This window comes from Pangasianodon hypophthalmus, chromosome 28 (genome assembly GCF_027358585.1).
Source record: "Pangasianodon hypophthalmus isolate fPanHyp1 chromosome 28, fPanHyp1.pri, whole genome shotgun sequence".
NCBI classification, from domain to species: domain Eukaryota; kingdom Metazoa; phylum Chordata; class Actinopteri; order Siluriformes; family Pangasiidae; genus Pangasianodon; species Pangasianodon hypophthalmus.
Window position 1 is genome coordinate 11,305,186 of NC_069737.1, and position 13,676 is coordinate 11,318,861.

The following is a 13,676-nucleotide window of genomic DNA, read 5'->3' on the forward strand; positions in this document are numbered from 1 at the left end:
CACAAACACACATGGAGATGCCAGTGAAATTAGGAATATTTTGAACAAAATAATACAACAGTGTGACATTATTTGTAGGCATATTGTTGCACTCATCACTTCGTTAAAATCCTGAAAAGAACAGACTATTTATGAAAGCGTACTGATATGAGCATTCTGGAAAATTGCAGGGCCTTTCACTCCATACTGATTGCATTGGCATATTCTTTCCAGTTTCCTTTGTCTCCTGCCTTACCTCATTGACATCCTCACAAAATGTTCCATTGCCCTGGAAACCAACGGGGCAGGGACCACATTCCCATGAGCCATCAGGTGTGCTGGTGCATTCCACCCCTCCAAAGCAGGGATTGGACAGACAGCCATCTGATAAAGAGAGAAACAAAAAGAAAGAAAAAATGACCCAAAACCTTTTTTTTTTAATGCATTAGAAGAGCAGACATCAAAAATAACATAAATGAATTTTATTGTCATATATCAATATATATTCACATAGTAAGATGAAATCAGAAAACCATGCTTCCAAGAATATGATTTAACATACAATACCTTTTTTCAGACTACCTAAAGTGTAAATAGTCTGAACAGTGTATGACAGGAATATGTGAAACATACAATAAATGCATAGCACAGTGCAGGTAATTGGATTGTACAAAACGACTACAGATAACAACAGGAGCAGTGTCAGGATAAGCTAGATAGCAAACAGAAGTAACCACCATCAACTTACCAGCAGGGCAGTCCTGCTTGTTGCATGTCCCTGTGTGCTCAGCTTCTCCTGAGCACCCTTTTCCTCCATGCTGTGGCCAAGGGCTATTACACACACGTATTCGACTCCGCACTCCTCCACCACATGTTGCTGAGCATATAGCCCAGGGGGACCATGGTCCCCATCTTCCATCAACTGCAAGCATGTCAGGTCAAAAAATTGTTCCTTAATAATGTAGTAGTTTATGTGTATGTATGTCTGTGAGAGTTTTCAGTCTTCCAGGTCAGTTTCAATGTCTAGTAGTAGTAATTGACAAATTATGTAGACACTTGACCATCATACTCTTATGTGCATGTTGACCATTCCTTTACAGATTTAGTACCCCTTTGCTGTTACGAAGTCTTTCCACTAGATTTTGGCACATGGTTGTGGGGATTTGTGCCCATGCAGCCACAAGATCATTAGTGAAGTCAGGCACTGATGTCGGACAAGAAGTCCTGGTGCACAGTCAGTGTTCCAATTCATCCCAAACGTGCTCAGCAGAGTTGAAGTCAGGGTTTGGTGCAGGCCACTCAAGTTTTTCCACACAACCTTGGCAAACCATGTCTTTATGGTTCTACCTTTTTGCACAAGGACATTGTCATGCTGGAGCAGGTTTGGGGTAGGCCTCTTAGTTCCAGCAAAGGGGAAAGCTTAAAGCTACATCATACAAAGACATTCTAGATAATTGTTGCTTGGAACTTTGTGGCAACAGTTTGGGGAAGGCCTACATATGGGTGTCATGGTCAGGTGTCCACATACATTTGGTCATATAGTGTACGTCTAGTCATATACATATATATGGCAATATTTTATATGATCTCCATATGAAAGTATCATTATTTTAATCAGTGAATCACTCAACATATTGACCATTTTTCAGATGTCAGGAGTTAAATGCAAAGGAAGAGCTCACCAAAAATGAATCAAAGCTAGTTTCCATGCAGTTCTCAACAGACAGCTGAATTCAAGTTGAATTCAACTTCATGGAATATATAAAGCCAGATCATATGAAACATAAGAAGTGTGAATGCGGTCACTCACTAGGGCAGGGCTTGGTATCACAACGTTGCGTCTCTCTGCCACTTCCTTCGCAGTCCTTCCCCCCCAACTGGGGCACTGGTGAGTTGCAGTGGCGGATTCTGGTAATCTGGCCTTCACCACATGTTACTGAACAGGATGACCAAGGAGACCAGAGGCTCCATCCTCCATCCTGATGAACTGACAACCAATGTGGCATTTATTATTTTCAATACATTAGACAATCCAGTACACACTTATTATAGCATGTAAACTGAAATATGACCTGCCAAATGTTTTGGAGAATTTAATTAAAGGCAGTTCTCACATCTGTTTTTTATACTTAAGAGCCAGCCCTATTTTTGTCTTTGACCATTTCCTGTTCCTCTGGTGTATAAACATGAGGTTGAACAGGGGGAAGAGACAAAGAGTTTTCAACATAAAAGAGAGAAAAGATTAGTAAGCTGCACGTGGCAGGTAATTAATATAAAATTTCACAAGCAGATAGAAATATAGCAGAATTAATTCTATACTAAAAAGTTTCAATAGTTTACCAGGAATAGGACACAAGCATACAGCCTGCATTAAAATTGAAAAAAAAAAAAATTGAAAAAAATTGAGTGTGGTGAAGTAGGCAAAAAAAAAAAAAAAGTTTTCAAGTTTCAAAATCAACTATTAAATTGTTTGGTAGGGTTGTACATAAGAAGTAGCCTATGTGTTGGCATCATGGGTTGGAGTCAGACCAAAACCAAACTTATCAGATATACACACCATTGCCATATTTGGACAAAACAAGACTACAACAGGTGCTCTTGTAAAGATTGATGGTGTCATGACAATATAGTGGTTTGCCACTGCCAGCAGATGAAGTCCATTTGATGTCCATAAATGAATATTTCACTAAAATAATGAGTTGAACATACATACAAGTCAACACAGAAATTATTTCAGGAACCTTAATTCAGTGTATTTGCAACATGCATCTCACAGTCTCTGATTTTAAATTTTTATTGAAAGTCATCATCAGCTGTGGATGTGAGTACTTTGTTACACAATCACAAATTTCATGTACAAGGAATTAACAGATCTGTGCTAAGAGCATGAGCTGTAGGAAAACAAGGCAACTGTAGCAATTGTCTGTTTAGTCATTGAGAACTTTTGTGATTTACACTTACATTTTATTGACATGATTATGACATATGTGCTTTATGAGAAAGGAGGGTTTTTTTCTGCTGAAGCCAGACAGGTGGCATGTTAAGTCTGTGAAGGAAGAGTTGGTCTTTCCTCTTGTTGAAAAAAAATCCTTAGTAACATGTGATCCTCTGTAGAGCCTAATGGAAATATATACAGTGCTGTGCAAAAGTGTTAGGTACTCAAATTTTTTTTTTTAATATTAATTTTGCCTTAGATGTTTATGATTTCTGCATTATTGGCTCACCAAAAAAAAAAAAAAAAAAACATTTCAGATCTCCAAACATTACTTTTTTCCATCAAAAATTAAATGTTGCAAAAAAATAAAGAAGGAGAAGGTAAGGAAGGTAACATATTATATACATCGCTTCTCAGACAAAAAATAAATGCTGGCTGTCAGGTATTAAACGCAAACACAGATGCAAGTGTGATAGTCAAAGTCTCCAGAAGAACTGTGGCTGATTCTCCAAGAGTCATAGAAAGAATTACCAGCACAAAATGTACGTGAGATTACTGATGCATTTTTAAAGGGTTGTCATGTAAAGGGTTGTCATGCCAACCGTGTTATATGTGTTATATGGTGTTTACTGCTTTTTAGGGAAACTTTTTTTTAATGTAGAAAACATTTAATTGCAGAATTTTTGAAAAATATTTGCTTTACAGCATTGCTTTACATACTTTTGTACACTTGTGTGTATATTTATACATCAGTCAACCATAACAATAAAACCACTGACAGGTGAAGTGAATCACATTGATTATCTCATTACAGTGGCACCTGTCAAGGGGTGGGATATATTAGGCAGCAAATGAACAGTCAGTTTTCAAAGTTGATGTTATGAAAGCAGGAAAAATCTGCAAGTGTAAAGATCTGAGCAACTTTGTCAAGAGCCAAATTGTGATGGCTAGAAGACTGGTTCAGAGCATCGCCCAAATGGCAGGTTTTGTAGGGTGTTCCCCGGTACAGTGGTTAGTGCCTACCAAAAATGGTCCAAAGAAGGACAACTGGTGAACCGATGAAAAGGTCATGGGAGCCCAAGGCTCAGTGGTGCATGTGGGGAGCGTAGCCTAGCCCATTTGGTCCGATCCCACAGAAGAGCTACTGTAGCACAAATTGCTGAAAAAGTTCATGCTGGCTATGATAGAAATGTGTCAGAACACACATTGCATTGCAGCTTGCTGTGTATGGGGCTCTGTAGCTGCAGACCAGTCAGAGTGCCCATGCTGACCCCTGTCCGCTGACAAAAGTACCTACAATGGGCATGTGAGCATCAGAACTGGACCATGGAGCAATGGAAGAAGGTGGCCTGGTCCGATGAATCATGTATTCGTTTAAATCATGTGGATGGCCGGGTACATGTGTGTCACTTAGCTGAGGAAGAGATGCCTCCAGGATGCACTATGGGAAAAAGGCAAGCCTGCGGAGGCAGTGTGATGCTCTGGGCAACGTTCTGCTCGGAAACCTTGGGTCCTGGCATTCATGTGGCTGTTACTTTGACATGTACCACCTACCTAAACATTGTTGCAGACCAAGTACACCTCTTCATGGCAACGGAATTCCCTAATGGCAGTGACCTCTTTCAGCAGAGTAACGCGCCCTGCCACACTGCAAAAATTGTTCAGGAATGGTTTGAGGAACGTGACAAAGAGTTCAAGGTGTTGACTTGGCCTCCAAATTCCCCAGATCTCAATCCTATTGAGCATCTGTGGGATGTGCTGGACAAACAAGTCCGATCCATGGAGGCTCCACCTCACAACTTACAGGACTTAAAGGATCTGCTGCTAAAGTCTTGGTGCCAGATACCACCACACAGAGATCTTGTGGAGTCCATGCCTCGATGGATCAGAGCTGTTTTGGCAGGGGGACCTACACAATATTAAGCAGGTGGTTTTATTGTTAAGGTTGATCTGTGTATATCGCCTATGTTGTGTTACACACCAAAGTATTTAGTCAATTTAGCAGGTTTAAAACGTGCAGAGGATGCACAACTAAATACAGTGCATGTGAAGAAAAAATACCAGTTCTATTCTAGAATCAGTTCTATCAATCAAGTCAGTATTAAAACACAGATAATAAGGAAATGACCCATTAGCACAACCATTGGCATTGAAACAGTGAGCTACACTGATGTTTTATATTCCTACCTACCTAACAGTGTTTTAACCAGCCTGATTAAACAATGACAATCAGCTGTCTGGTTGAGTGACTGGAATGTGGAAATGGAATATGCAAAGTATTATGGATGCATCAATACCAGTCTGCATATATCTGCAATCTTCAGTAAAGCCGTAAGTAGTAATGTTGTACTTATGTACTTAATGTCTCACCTCTACTGTCACATTTAGCCAAGCTACATGTGCGCGTCTGGATAGAAGGACCACTACAGGGGTTGCTGGTCGCATCACATGACCTGCCTCTCTGCTGGGTGCCCGTTCCACATGTGACTGTGCATTCTGTCCACTCAGACCAGGGTGACCAGCCATCCTCACTGTCCTTAGCTGTAAACAGTCAAACACAATTAACAATACAAGTCCATTAAGTTTTTTCAGCTCCTGATAACAGTATAACTATTATTGCAACCAAACCCAGGCAGAGGGTGGATAATGTTGACCTCACCACACCCTCTGCAGAGTTATATAACTGATCTGCACACACTCTGTTGGCTCAGATATACTCTGGATAACATCTCAGTTTGTTTCCAACCATACATGCATGGTAGCTAACTTCCTTCATTCATTCATCTTCAGTAGCCACTTTATCCTGGTCAGGGTCATGATGTATCCGGAGCCTATCCTCTTAACACTGGGCAGAAGACGAGGGAGTCCACATCACAGTCCATCACAGGGCACCATTCACACACATTCACACACTCATTCAGACCTAGGGACAATTTATCTCAGGCAATCCACCTACCTGCATGTTTTGGATGCTGGGAGGAAACCGGAGGACCCGTAGGAGCATGTGGAGAACATGTGAGGCTCCATACAGAAGGTAACCCAAGCTCAGGATCAAATCCAGGATCCTGGAGCTGTGAGGTGGCAACACTATCTGCTGTGCCAACATGACAACCTGGCAGCTGACTTAATCTCTTCAATTTCACACTCTAGTCTGAACAGATGGTACTGTTGGTATACTGAAGGCCTACCTCATATTGTGAAAGGAAACAGATTCATATCTGTGCTGTGTTCTGTGTCTGCCTTATCAAAAATAATTCTACTCACGTAGACACATTGGACAGCACTCTCCATCCAGGAAAACTGGAATGGCACAGGCTACAGGAGGACAAGTAATCTGGTGGCACACAATCTTTGACTCCTACCAACAAAAAAGAAGGGCTAATAAAGGGGAACACTGACATTTAAAGCCTATATTACCCAAATCTCCTTCATCTATGTCTTCTACCTGACAAGTGCATTTGGTGCAGCTATCCACCACCCAGTCTTCTTTATCCTCGAACAAGCGGCCATCTTGCCAGCACATACGGTTATGTTTGATATTCTTAATGTTGCCCAGGGCTTTCTTTATGACTGTGTTCTCCTGACTCTGAAAGACAGACAAGTATGACAGCATAGAAACCAAAATGTTTCTGATAAAAACAGTGAAATGTGGCTATGTGACTGGATTTACAGCTAATTACAGTGAGAAATATCTGACTAAACAGTTCTGTAGTATATAAGGTCCCCACAAATAGGGAAGCTAAGTTATTTCCATGGTAACTGATAATGGAGGAATCTAATGGGCATTATATATTTCTGTGACACATTTGTATATACAGAATATGTGATTAATAGAGGAATAAAAGACTGAGAGACATGAATAATCAGAGAGATGCTGTTTGTAATATCCACTCCTAATCTGCTATTTACTCAGTGACAGACACAGGTTTATGAGTGAGTATATGCCAAAACAGGCATGTGTGTGTAATTGTGTGGAAAAAGACTTAGGAAATTAACAGCATGTGTTTCTGAGTGTGTGTGTGTGTTAGAAAGAGAATGACAGAGAGAGAGGGAAAGACAGAGAGTGGTGTGAATCCACAAAGTGGCACACCACTTGGTCTGCAAGAGCCTCAGGGACCAAGTGTGTTCAGCAGCAGCTGAATTTCCCAGAGATCGTGCCAAAACTCTTTCACTGCTGGGATGCTCCCAAAGGAAAAAAGAGAGTGATGTTTAAACACAGCCAGACATGTCTCGGCTCCCACTCACAAACAAGGGAACACTTACCCTGTCCTGATGAAATGAATCATAAAAACCCAACTGCTGCTGGAATTCTATTATTTAAGTTTAGTTAACCACAAGTACTGTTCAGTGATACTTTGAATAAAAGCAGATTAACATATTTATGTTTACACATGCCAGGAGTCATTTCTGGGTGAAGTTTAATGAGTGGTTTTGTTCTCTGCACCCAGTAAATTTATGACTGTTCCATTAACCCATACAGAACTAATCAAATTCAATATTAATATTTCAATTTTAATGGTCATAACTATATGTAAGTATTTAAAACATTTTAAAGTATGTCTGTGTCTGTATCCAGTAAACACCAGGAAAAAACTTATTAGATTGTTAGTATGATTTGTCCATACAAAACACTGCAGCTTACCACTTTCTGTAGGCCATCCATTAGGTTTCCGACCACTATGCGGAGTCCTTTGAGCTCCTGCAACATGGAGCTGAGCTGCTCACAGGAGTGCTCACATGTGTCCATTTTCTCCATATTTTGCCTGATAAAGTTAGTGGAGATGGCTGGACTGACTTCCATCATGTATTCACCCTCGCTCACCATGTGCACATCATCTGAGAGATTTCCAATTTAAACACAAATATATATAGTTATATAATTTTATCAAGATAGATAGATAGACAGACAGACAGATAGTCAGACAGAAAGATAGATAGATATATATGGACATAATAAATAGGTTAAGGTTCAGAACTATTTGGAAATTATGTGCATTTCACAACTATGGATTTAAGAATTATATATTGATATGTCACCATAGGAGAGGAAATAAAATTTTGTAATGTGATCACTCTTTCACAAACTCTTGGAAGGCACATGTGTCACTTAGGTAGATGGGTGGAAACCATATTTTTCCATTAGGCAGTGCAAATCTAGACCTAAAAATCAGCAATGTTGCTTGGTAAATGCAGATGCTAGAATGACAGTGCAGAATTTACAAATGAAGATTTGAAAGTACCAAAATAAACACCATGACAATATTTGGAAATAAGTCAGTCTCCCAGATTTATTACTCCTTTTCCCCTCCAACGTATACATGATAAATATTCTGTAGAAGCTACATAGAAACAACATTTTTAAATTAATCAAGAGACCCAAGGCCTGGCCCAAGAGATGAAGAATACGAAAAAGCAAGGGAATTATGATCATTTGTCCAAGACTTGCATTATTTGGGAAAACAATCCAAGATAAATGGAAAACAGGAAACTTCACACAGTCAGGTTGGTCCAGAGCTGCAACCATTTCCTCTGAAAATAATGCTTTCTATAAGAGAATATATATATATATATATATATATATATATATATATATATATATATATATATATATATATATATATATATATATGTATGTTTGTGTATTTGTGAGCACAGCTGTCTTTGTGTTTATGGCTCGTTTATGCAGGTACTCAAAGTCTCCTATGCTTGAAAGACATGTTTATATGAAGAAGGCTCTCCTAAATATATATCTGAACACAAGGCTTGTTATTATGGTGTGTATACAGGGTGCTAAAATACTTAAATAAAGACAATTAAAGAAAAAAAATGCACATGTTGTGGAGATTAGTGTTCATCTTTGAGAAACACTGACAGACCATTATCAGTCATTCCGGTTCACAGTCTGACATGGCACTGCTAAACTGGACCATTGCAAGGTACCTGCAATGGTCCAGTTTAGCACGCAAAGGTTTAGGAAATCTTCACATCTATATATTTAGCAGTGTGAAACTAGAAGTCACAGTTACTTTAAACGTTCAATGCAAAGAGACATTCAATACTAAGTTAACCACATATAACTGTACTATTGACATAAACACCTCCCATGTACAAGTTCTCCATGTAGTCATGGTAAGACCTTCTAAATTTCATTAAAAGGAAATTAAATCCATGTCAGATGATGCTTGGTTTGTGGACAAAAAGGACGGTCAATCCAAATGGTATTGATTTAGCTGAGTGTATGGACTTTCCTGGCCTGCTCCACGTGTTAGCAAAGGACCACAAGGCATACTTCCCAGTGTAACGTCTTAGCATGGCGTCTGCCAATTCATGATCTCACTGCACGTGTGTTTATCTGTGTGCATGTATAAAGGGTAAGTAAAAGGAATCTTAACTCTGCAGTATTAGGCGGATTTTCCCCCAAATGGCCATAGCACATAACTGTTATATAAATCTTTGGAATAAAACCCTTCTTTAAAACTTCTTTATAATATGTGCATCCTGACCTCAGTGTAGTCCACAGCCATTGTCAATTCCAATAAACTTGATTTAATACAGGCTGATCCACAGGCTTGTGACCCACTTTTGCAAATGCCCATAAGATTCAGAATGGAAACATTCCAACAACAAAAAAAAATTAAACAACTAATGCAATTTTAGCATGAGTTGACATCTCCAGCAAAAACAACCAAAGAAAACTGCATGATAATAGTAATGGAATTATGCAGCACTTGATCATTTCCCTTGATCAAACAGTTATTGGCTGTTTAAATGCCCAAAAATCTTGAAGGAAATCAATATTATGCAAACAACCTCATATTAACTTACTCTAATAAACATTTCCTTATGGTTAGTCTCATTAACTTTTCTTTTATCTTTTAGGCATGGTTACTCCATTCTTACCCGGGTTGGAAATCTCACAGCCCTTTTTTCTCAGAATATCTTCAATGGGTGTATCAAAGATGAAACAAACATTCTGCAACAAACCCTGCAAGATGTCAGAAGTGTTAGTACTGGGGTAATCTATTATACCAATATTCTCCATTCTTTTCTGCTAAATTACTATTAGCCAGTCTTTTAAGTACAGAAAAATATAATACATTCTCTACAAATACAATCTGTCAGACATTCTGAACAGAAAATTCAAAGCACATACTGTAGCAGAATTGCCTGAAACAGATGAGTATGAATGGAGCAAAAACCACTCGCAATTGTAAGATCATGAGATAATGTTGTGAGCAACTGAGCAACACTTAGTCAATGCTGGTAAGTGAATATGCAATCTTTAGTTACAGTGGGTTCAAAAAGTACTCAGGGCATTAAATGTACTTTTTTTGGCCATTAGTCTACACACAATAATCCACAATCACAAATCAAATACATATTTTTAGAAATTCTTGCAACTGTATTAACAATCAGAAACTGAAATATCTCATTTGGCTAAGTATTCAGGCTTTTGACTAAAGCACTTTGAATTAAGCTCATGTGCATTCTCATATGCTTTGTTTATCATTTGTCTCTAGAACTTCACTGCAGTCAAATTGTGTGTATAAGGTCCCACAATTACAATTACAGGGGTTAGAGAGCTGACCAAGATCCTAATTGCCACTCTAACAGAGCTTCAGAAGTCCTCCACAGAGATGGGACAACCTGCTGGAAGAACAACCACCTCAGAAATACTCCATCAATCAGGCCTTTATGGTAGAGTGACTAGATGGAGGCCACTCCTGAGTAAAAGGCAGGAACTTAAAAGACTCTGAGACGATGAGGAAAAACATTCTCTAGTCTGATGAGACAAAAATCGTACTTTGTGAGCTACATCTGGTGAAAACCAGTTACTGCTAATAAATTGGTAATACCATACCTACAGTGAAGCATGGTGGTGCCAGCATCATGCTATGGGGGTACTTCGATGAGGCAGGAATGGGGAGACTGGTCAGAATTGAGGGAAGGATGAATGGGGCCAAATACAGAGAGGTTCTTGAAGAAAACCTGTTCCAGAGAGCACATGACCTCAGACTGGGGTGAAGATGCACCTTTCAGCATGACAATCTATTAAGCATACAGCCAAGGCAACACTGCAGTGGCTCTGGGCCTACTCAAAGCCCAGACTCAAACTCTATAGAATATCTGTGGAGGGATCTGAAGATAGCATATCACACATGCTCCCCATCCAATCAGATCGAGCTTGAGTGGATCTGCCAGGAAGAATGGGAGAAATTGCCCAAATCCAGTTGTTCAAAGCTTGCACAGACTTACTGAAGGAGACTCAAACCTGTAACTGCTGCTGTAAAATAATGTGCTCCTACAAAGTACTGAATAAATGGTCTGAATACTTATACGAATGAGAGATTTGCACAAAAAAACTTAAAAACTTGTATTTTTTAAGCTTTGTTATTATTAGTTATTGTGTGTTGATTGATGGTCAAAAAAGTCAATTAACCAATTTTAAATAAAATCTAAAACACAATAAAGTATGTAAGAACTGAGGGGATTGAATACCCTTCTGTACCCACTATAACAACATAGAAATAATGAGGACTGTATCCGTGTAATAAACTGGTTGGCCAGATGAGAATGAGACTATACTACTGTAGATTTCAGATGTGGGGTGATAAATTCAAGTCTTGAATAAACAATAGACTGGTGTCCCATCTAGGGTGGCGTGTGGTCTTGTCTCCCACCCACTGTTCCCAGATGAGGCTCCAGATTCAAATTAACTATGACCAGAATAAAGCATGAATGAATGAATGAATGAACTAGGTAGCAGCAAAAAACAACACAGCATAAAGGGTCATCGTTAGACAAAGGGTCATTATTAGACTTCACAAAAAAACATTGCTGGAGGAAAGACACTATTTGAGAATGGGAGGAATGCCTCTTACCCTGAAGTGGCTCTCCCTGTTAGATCCCTTAGCCACATACATGCGGCTACCCTCGGCTTGCAAGTGGTCATAAAAAGACTCATCCAGGGTGAAGCTATCAATGAGGCTGCAGTCCACATAGAGGTTGGCATTCTCTCCATGCACATGCAATGTGATGTTCTTCCATTGTGAGTCTGATAGATCCACATCCTCAAAGGACACTACGTTCTGGGAGCCCTCCACCCAGTAGACTAGGTCCAGACTGTTGGCACGTCCATTGGAGATTATCTCGAAATGTCGACGGCCACCAGAACCCTCTAAGCCCACAAGGGTGCCACGAGAAGACCGATCCTGACGTATGGAAGCCACAAACACAAAGCCGTCATTGTTCTGGATCTGTCTTAAGAGTTGCTGGAGGACTGGGGAGCTGACTGGAGGAATGTGGTCAAAGCGGATGAAGCGGTACGCTGGAGAATCCCAGTCATGACCCTTGAAGACTTTAGCGCCAATCGTCTTTCTTGTGATGTTGCTGATCTCAAACAAGTTAAAACTGGATTCATCGTCCACTTGGCCTCCTTGGGAGTAATGTAATTCAGACCTTTTACCATTTACTAGTAGTCATTAAGACTATTGAACCAAATGCTCCAAGATATCAGCTCAATAGCTCATCATGAATACAGTAGGCTATCAAATCATTCTGAACATCTCAATTCCTAGACTTAACTGACCTACTGAGTTATCGATATATATATATATATATATTACATTATATAAAACATACAGTACATATGAAGATCATGTCAACAAAAATAAAGGAAAACATTATTTTAATAATGGAAATCCCTTTAGACTTTTTTGTCATAATGCTATGGAAAATAAGTACGTTTTGCACTTACCTTGTGGTATTGCTGTCGTGCGCAGTAACAGCATTGGTAGCAAGATATGAATTGTCCTGAGTATCATAACTCCTTAAAAGAACAGATTTTTTTTCTAATTAGAATTCATCAAATATTCAGCATTCTAGAGTGAATATTAACCACTTATTCAAGTTGAGTTCTAAGCACAACACTGAGAAAATAATACGTCATGCAATAGTGAATAGTATCTATTCCACTACCAAATGTGACTGGCACGCTGAGTCACAACGTTGTCTCATATGTTTATCAAGAAACGACACTTCATGTACAAGCTGGAGGAAAACCTCAGCAATGATAGTTGAAAAAAAAAATCCATATACCTGTTAAAATGAAATCCCCAAAAAAGCCAAATTATCCTCTGAGAAAAAAAGGAACACAAATATATGTTCTACCAAAAATATTCATTTAGTTTATTTTTTATAAAATTGTATAAAATATAGATAAACCGAGAGAAAAACACGAAAGTGAAAAACGAACTAAACGAAGTCATACAGCAGACACAAAACGTTATCCAGAAGACACAAAAGAACAGACCAGCGTTAATATAAAAATACCGGTGCCTCACATGCAAAATCCAAGTCGACTAAATCCAGGAGTCATCGACTCCGTCTTATATATAGTTTGAAAAAGGGCCTGTCAATTGTATCTAAATGGTATTTGCGTCTACTGTAGAGCTTTCGTAATTCGATATTGTAATAAACCCGTAGCCCACTACGTTTTGGCTCCCTCCTACTTTATATATACAATTCATCTTTGTGAAATCTTATTGAAGGAGGAGCATAAAAGGAAAACGACACTCTGGATACGTCTTAAAAGGCGTACTACCGTTCTGAAAAGTATGCTATTTAGTATTGCGCCATACGACCTACTAATCAGTAGATACAATACGATAGCTTATGTCTAAACTAAAAAAGCCTTTTGGCGTACTGTTCAGGCATAATATAGTAGATTTACTTACGACATAGTTGTGAATTCGAATTCAGA

At 39.0% G+C, this 13,676-nt stretch overlaps 1 protein-coding gene across 1 annotated transcript in view; it reads right to left on the minus strand.

Annotated features, from left to right (window-relative positions):
* Positions 1-13,431, minus strand: part of thbs2a (thrombospondin 2a) — a 39,633-nt gene extending 26,202 nt beyond the window's left edge. The window contains exons 1-12 of the mRNA XM_026943022.3: positions 13,258-13,431; positions 13,013-13,050; positions 12,672-12,743; positions 11,797-12,350; positions 9,815-9,899; positions 7,557-7,750; positions 6,360-6,500; positions 6,179-6,272; positions 5,285-5,455; positions 1,790-1,966; positions 728-901; positions 236-363 (exon numbers count right to left, since the gene is read on the minus strand). Coding sequence (XP_026798823.1) covers positions 236-363; positions 728-901; positions 1,790-1,966; positions 5,285-5,455; positions 6,179-6,272; positions 6,360-6,500; positions 7,557-7,750; positions 9,815-9,899; positions 11,797-12,350; positions 12,672-12,738 — 1,785 coding nt within the window. The 5' untranslated portion in view covers positions 12,739-12,743; positions 13,013-13,050; positions 13,258-13,431. The remainder of the gene's footprint in view (positions 1-235; positions 364-727; positions 902-1,789; positions 1,967-5,284; positions 5,456-6,178; positions 6,273-6,359; positions 6,501-7,556; positions 7,751-9,814; positions 9,900-11,796; positions 12,351-12,671; positions 12,744-13,012; positions 13,051-13,257) is intronic.
* Between the last annotated feature and the right edge of the window lie 245 nt (positions 13,432-13,676).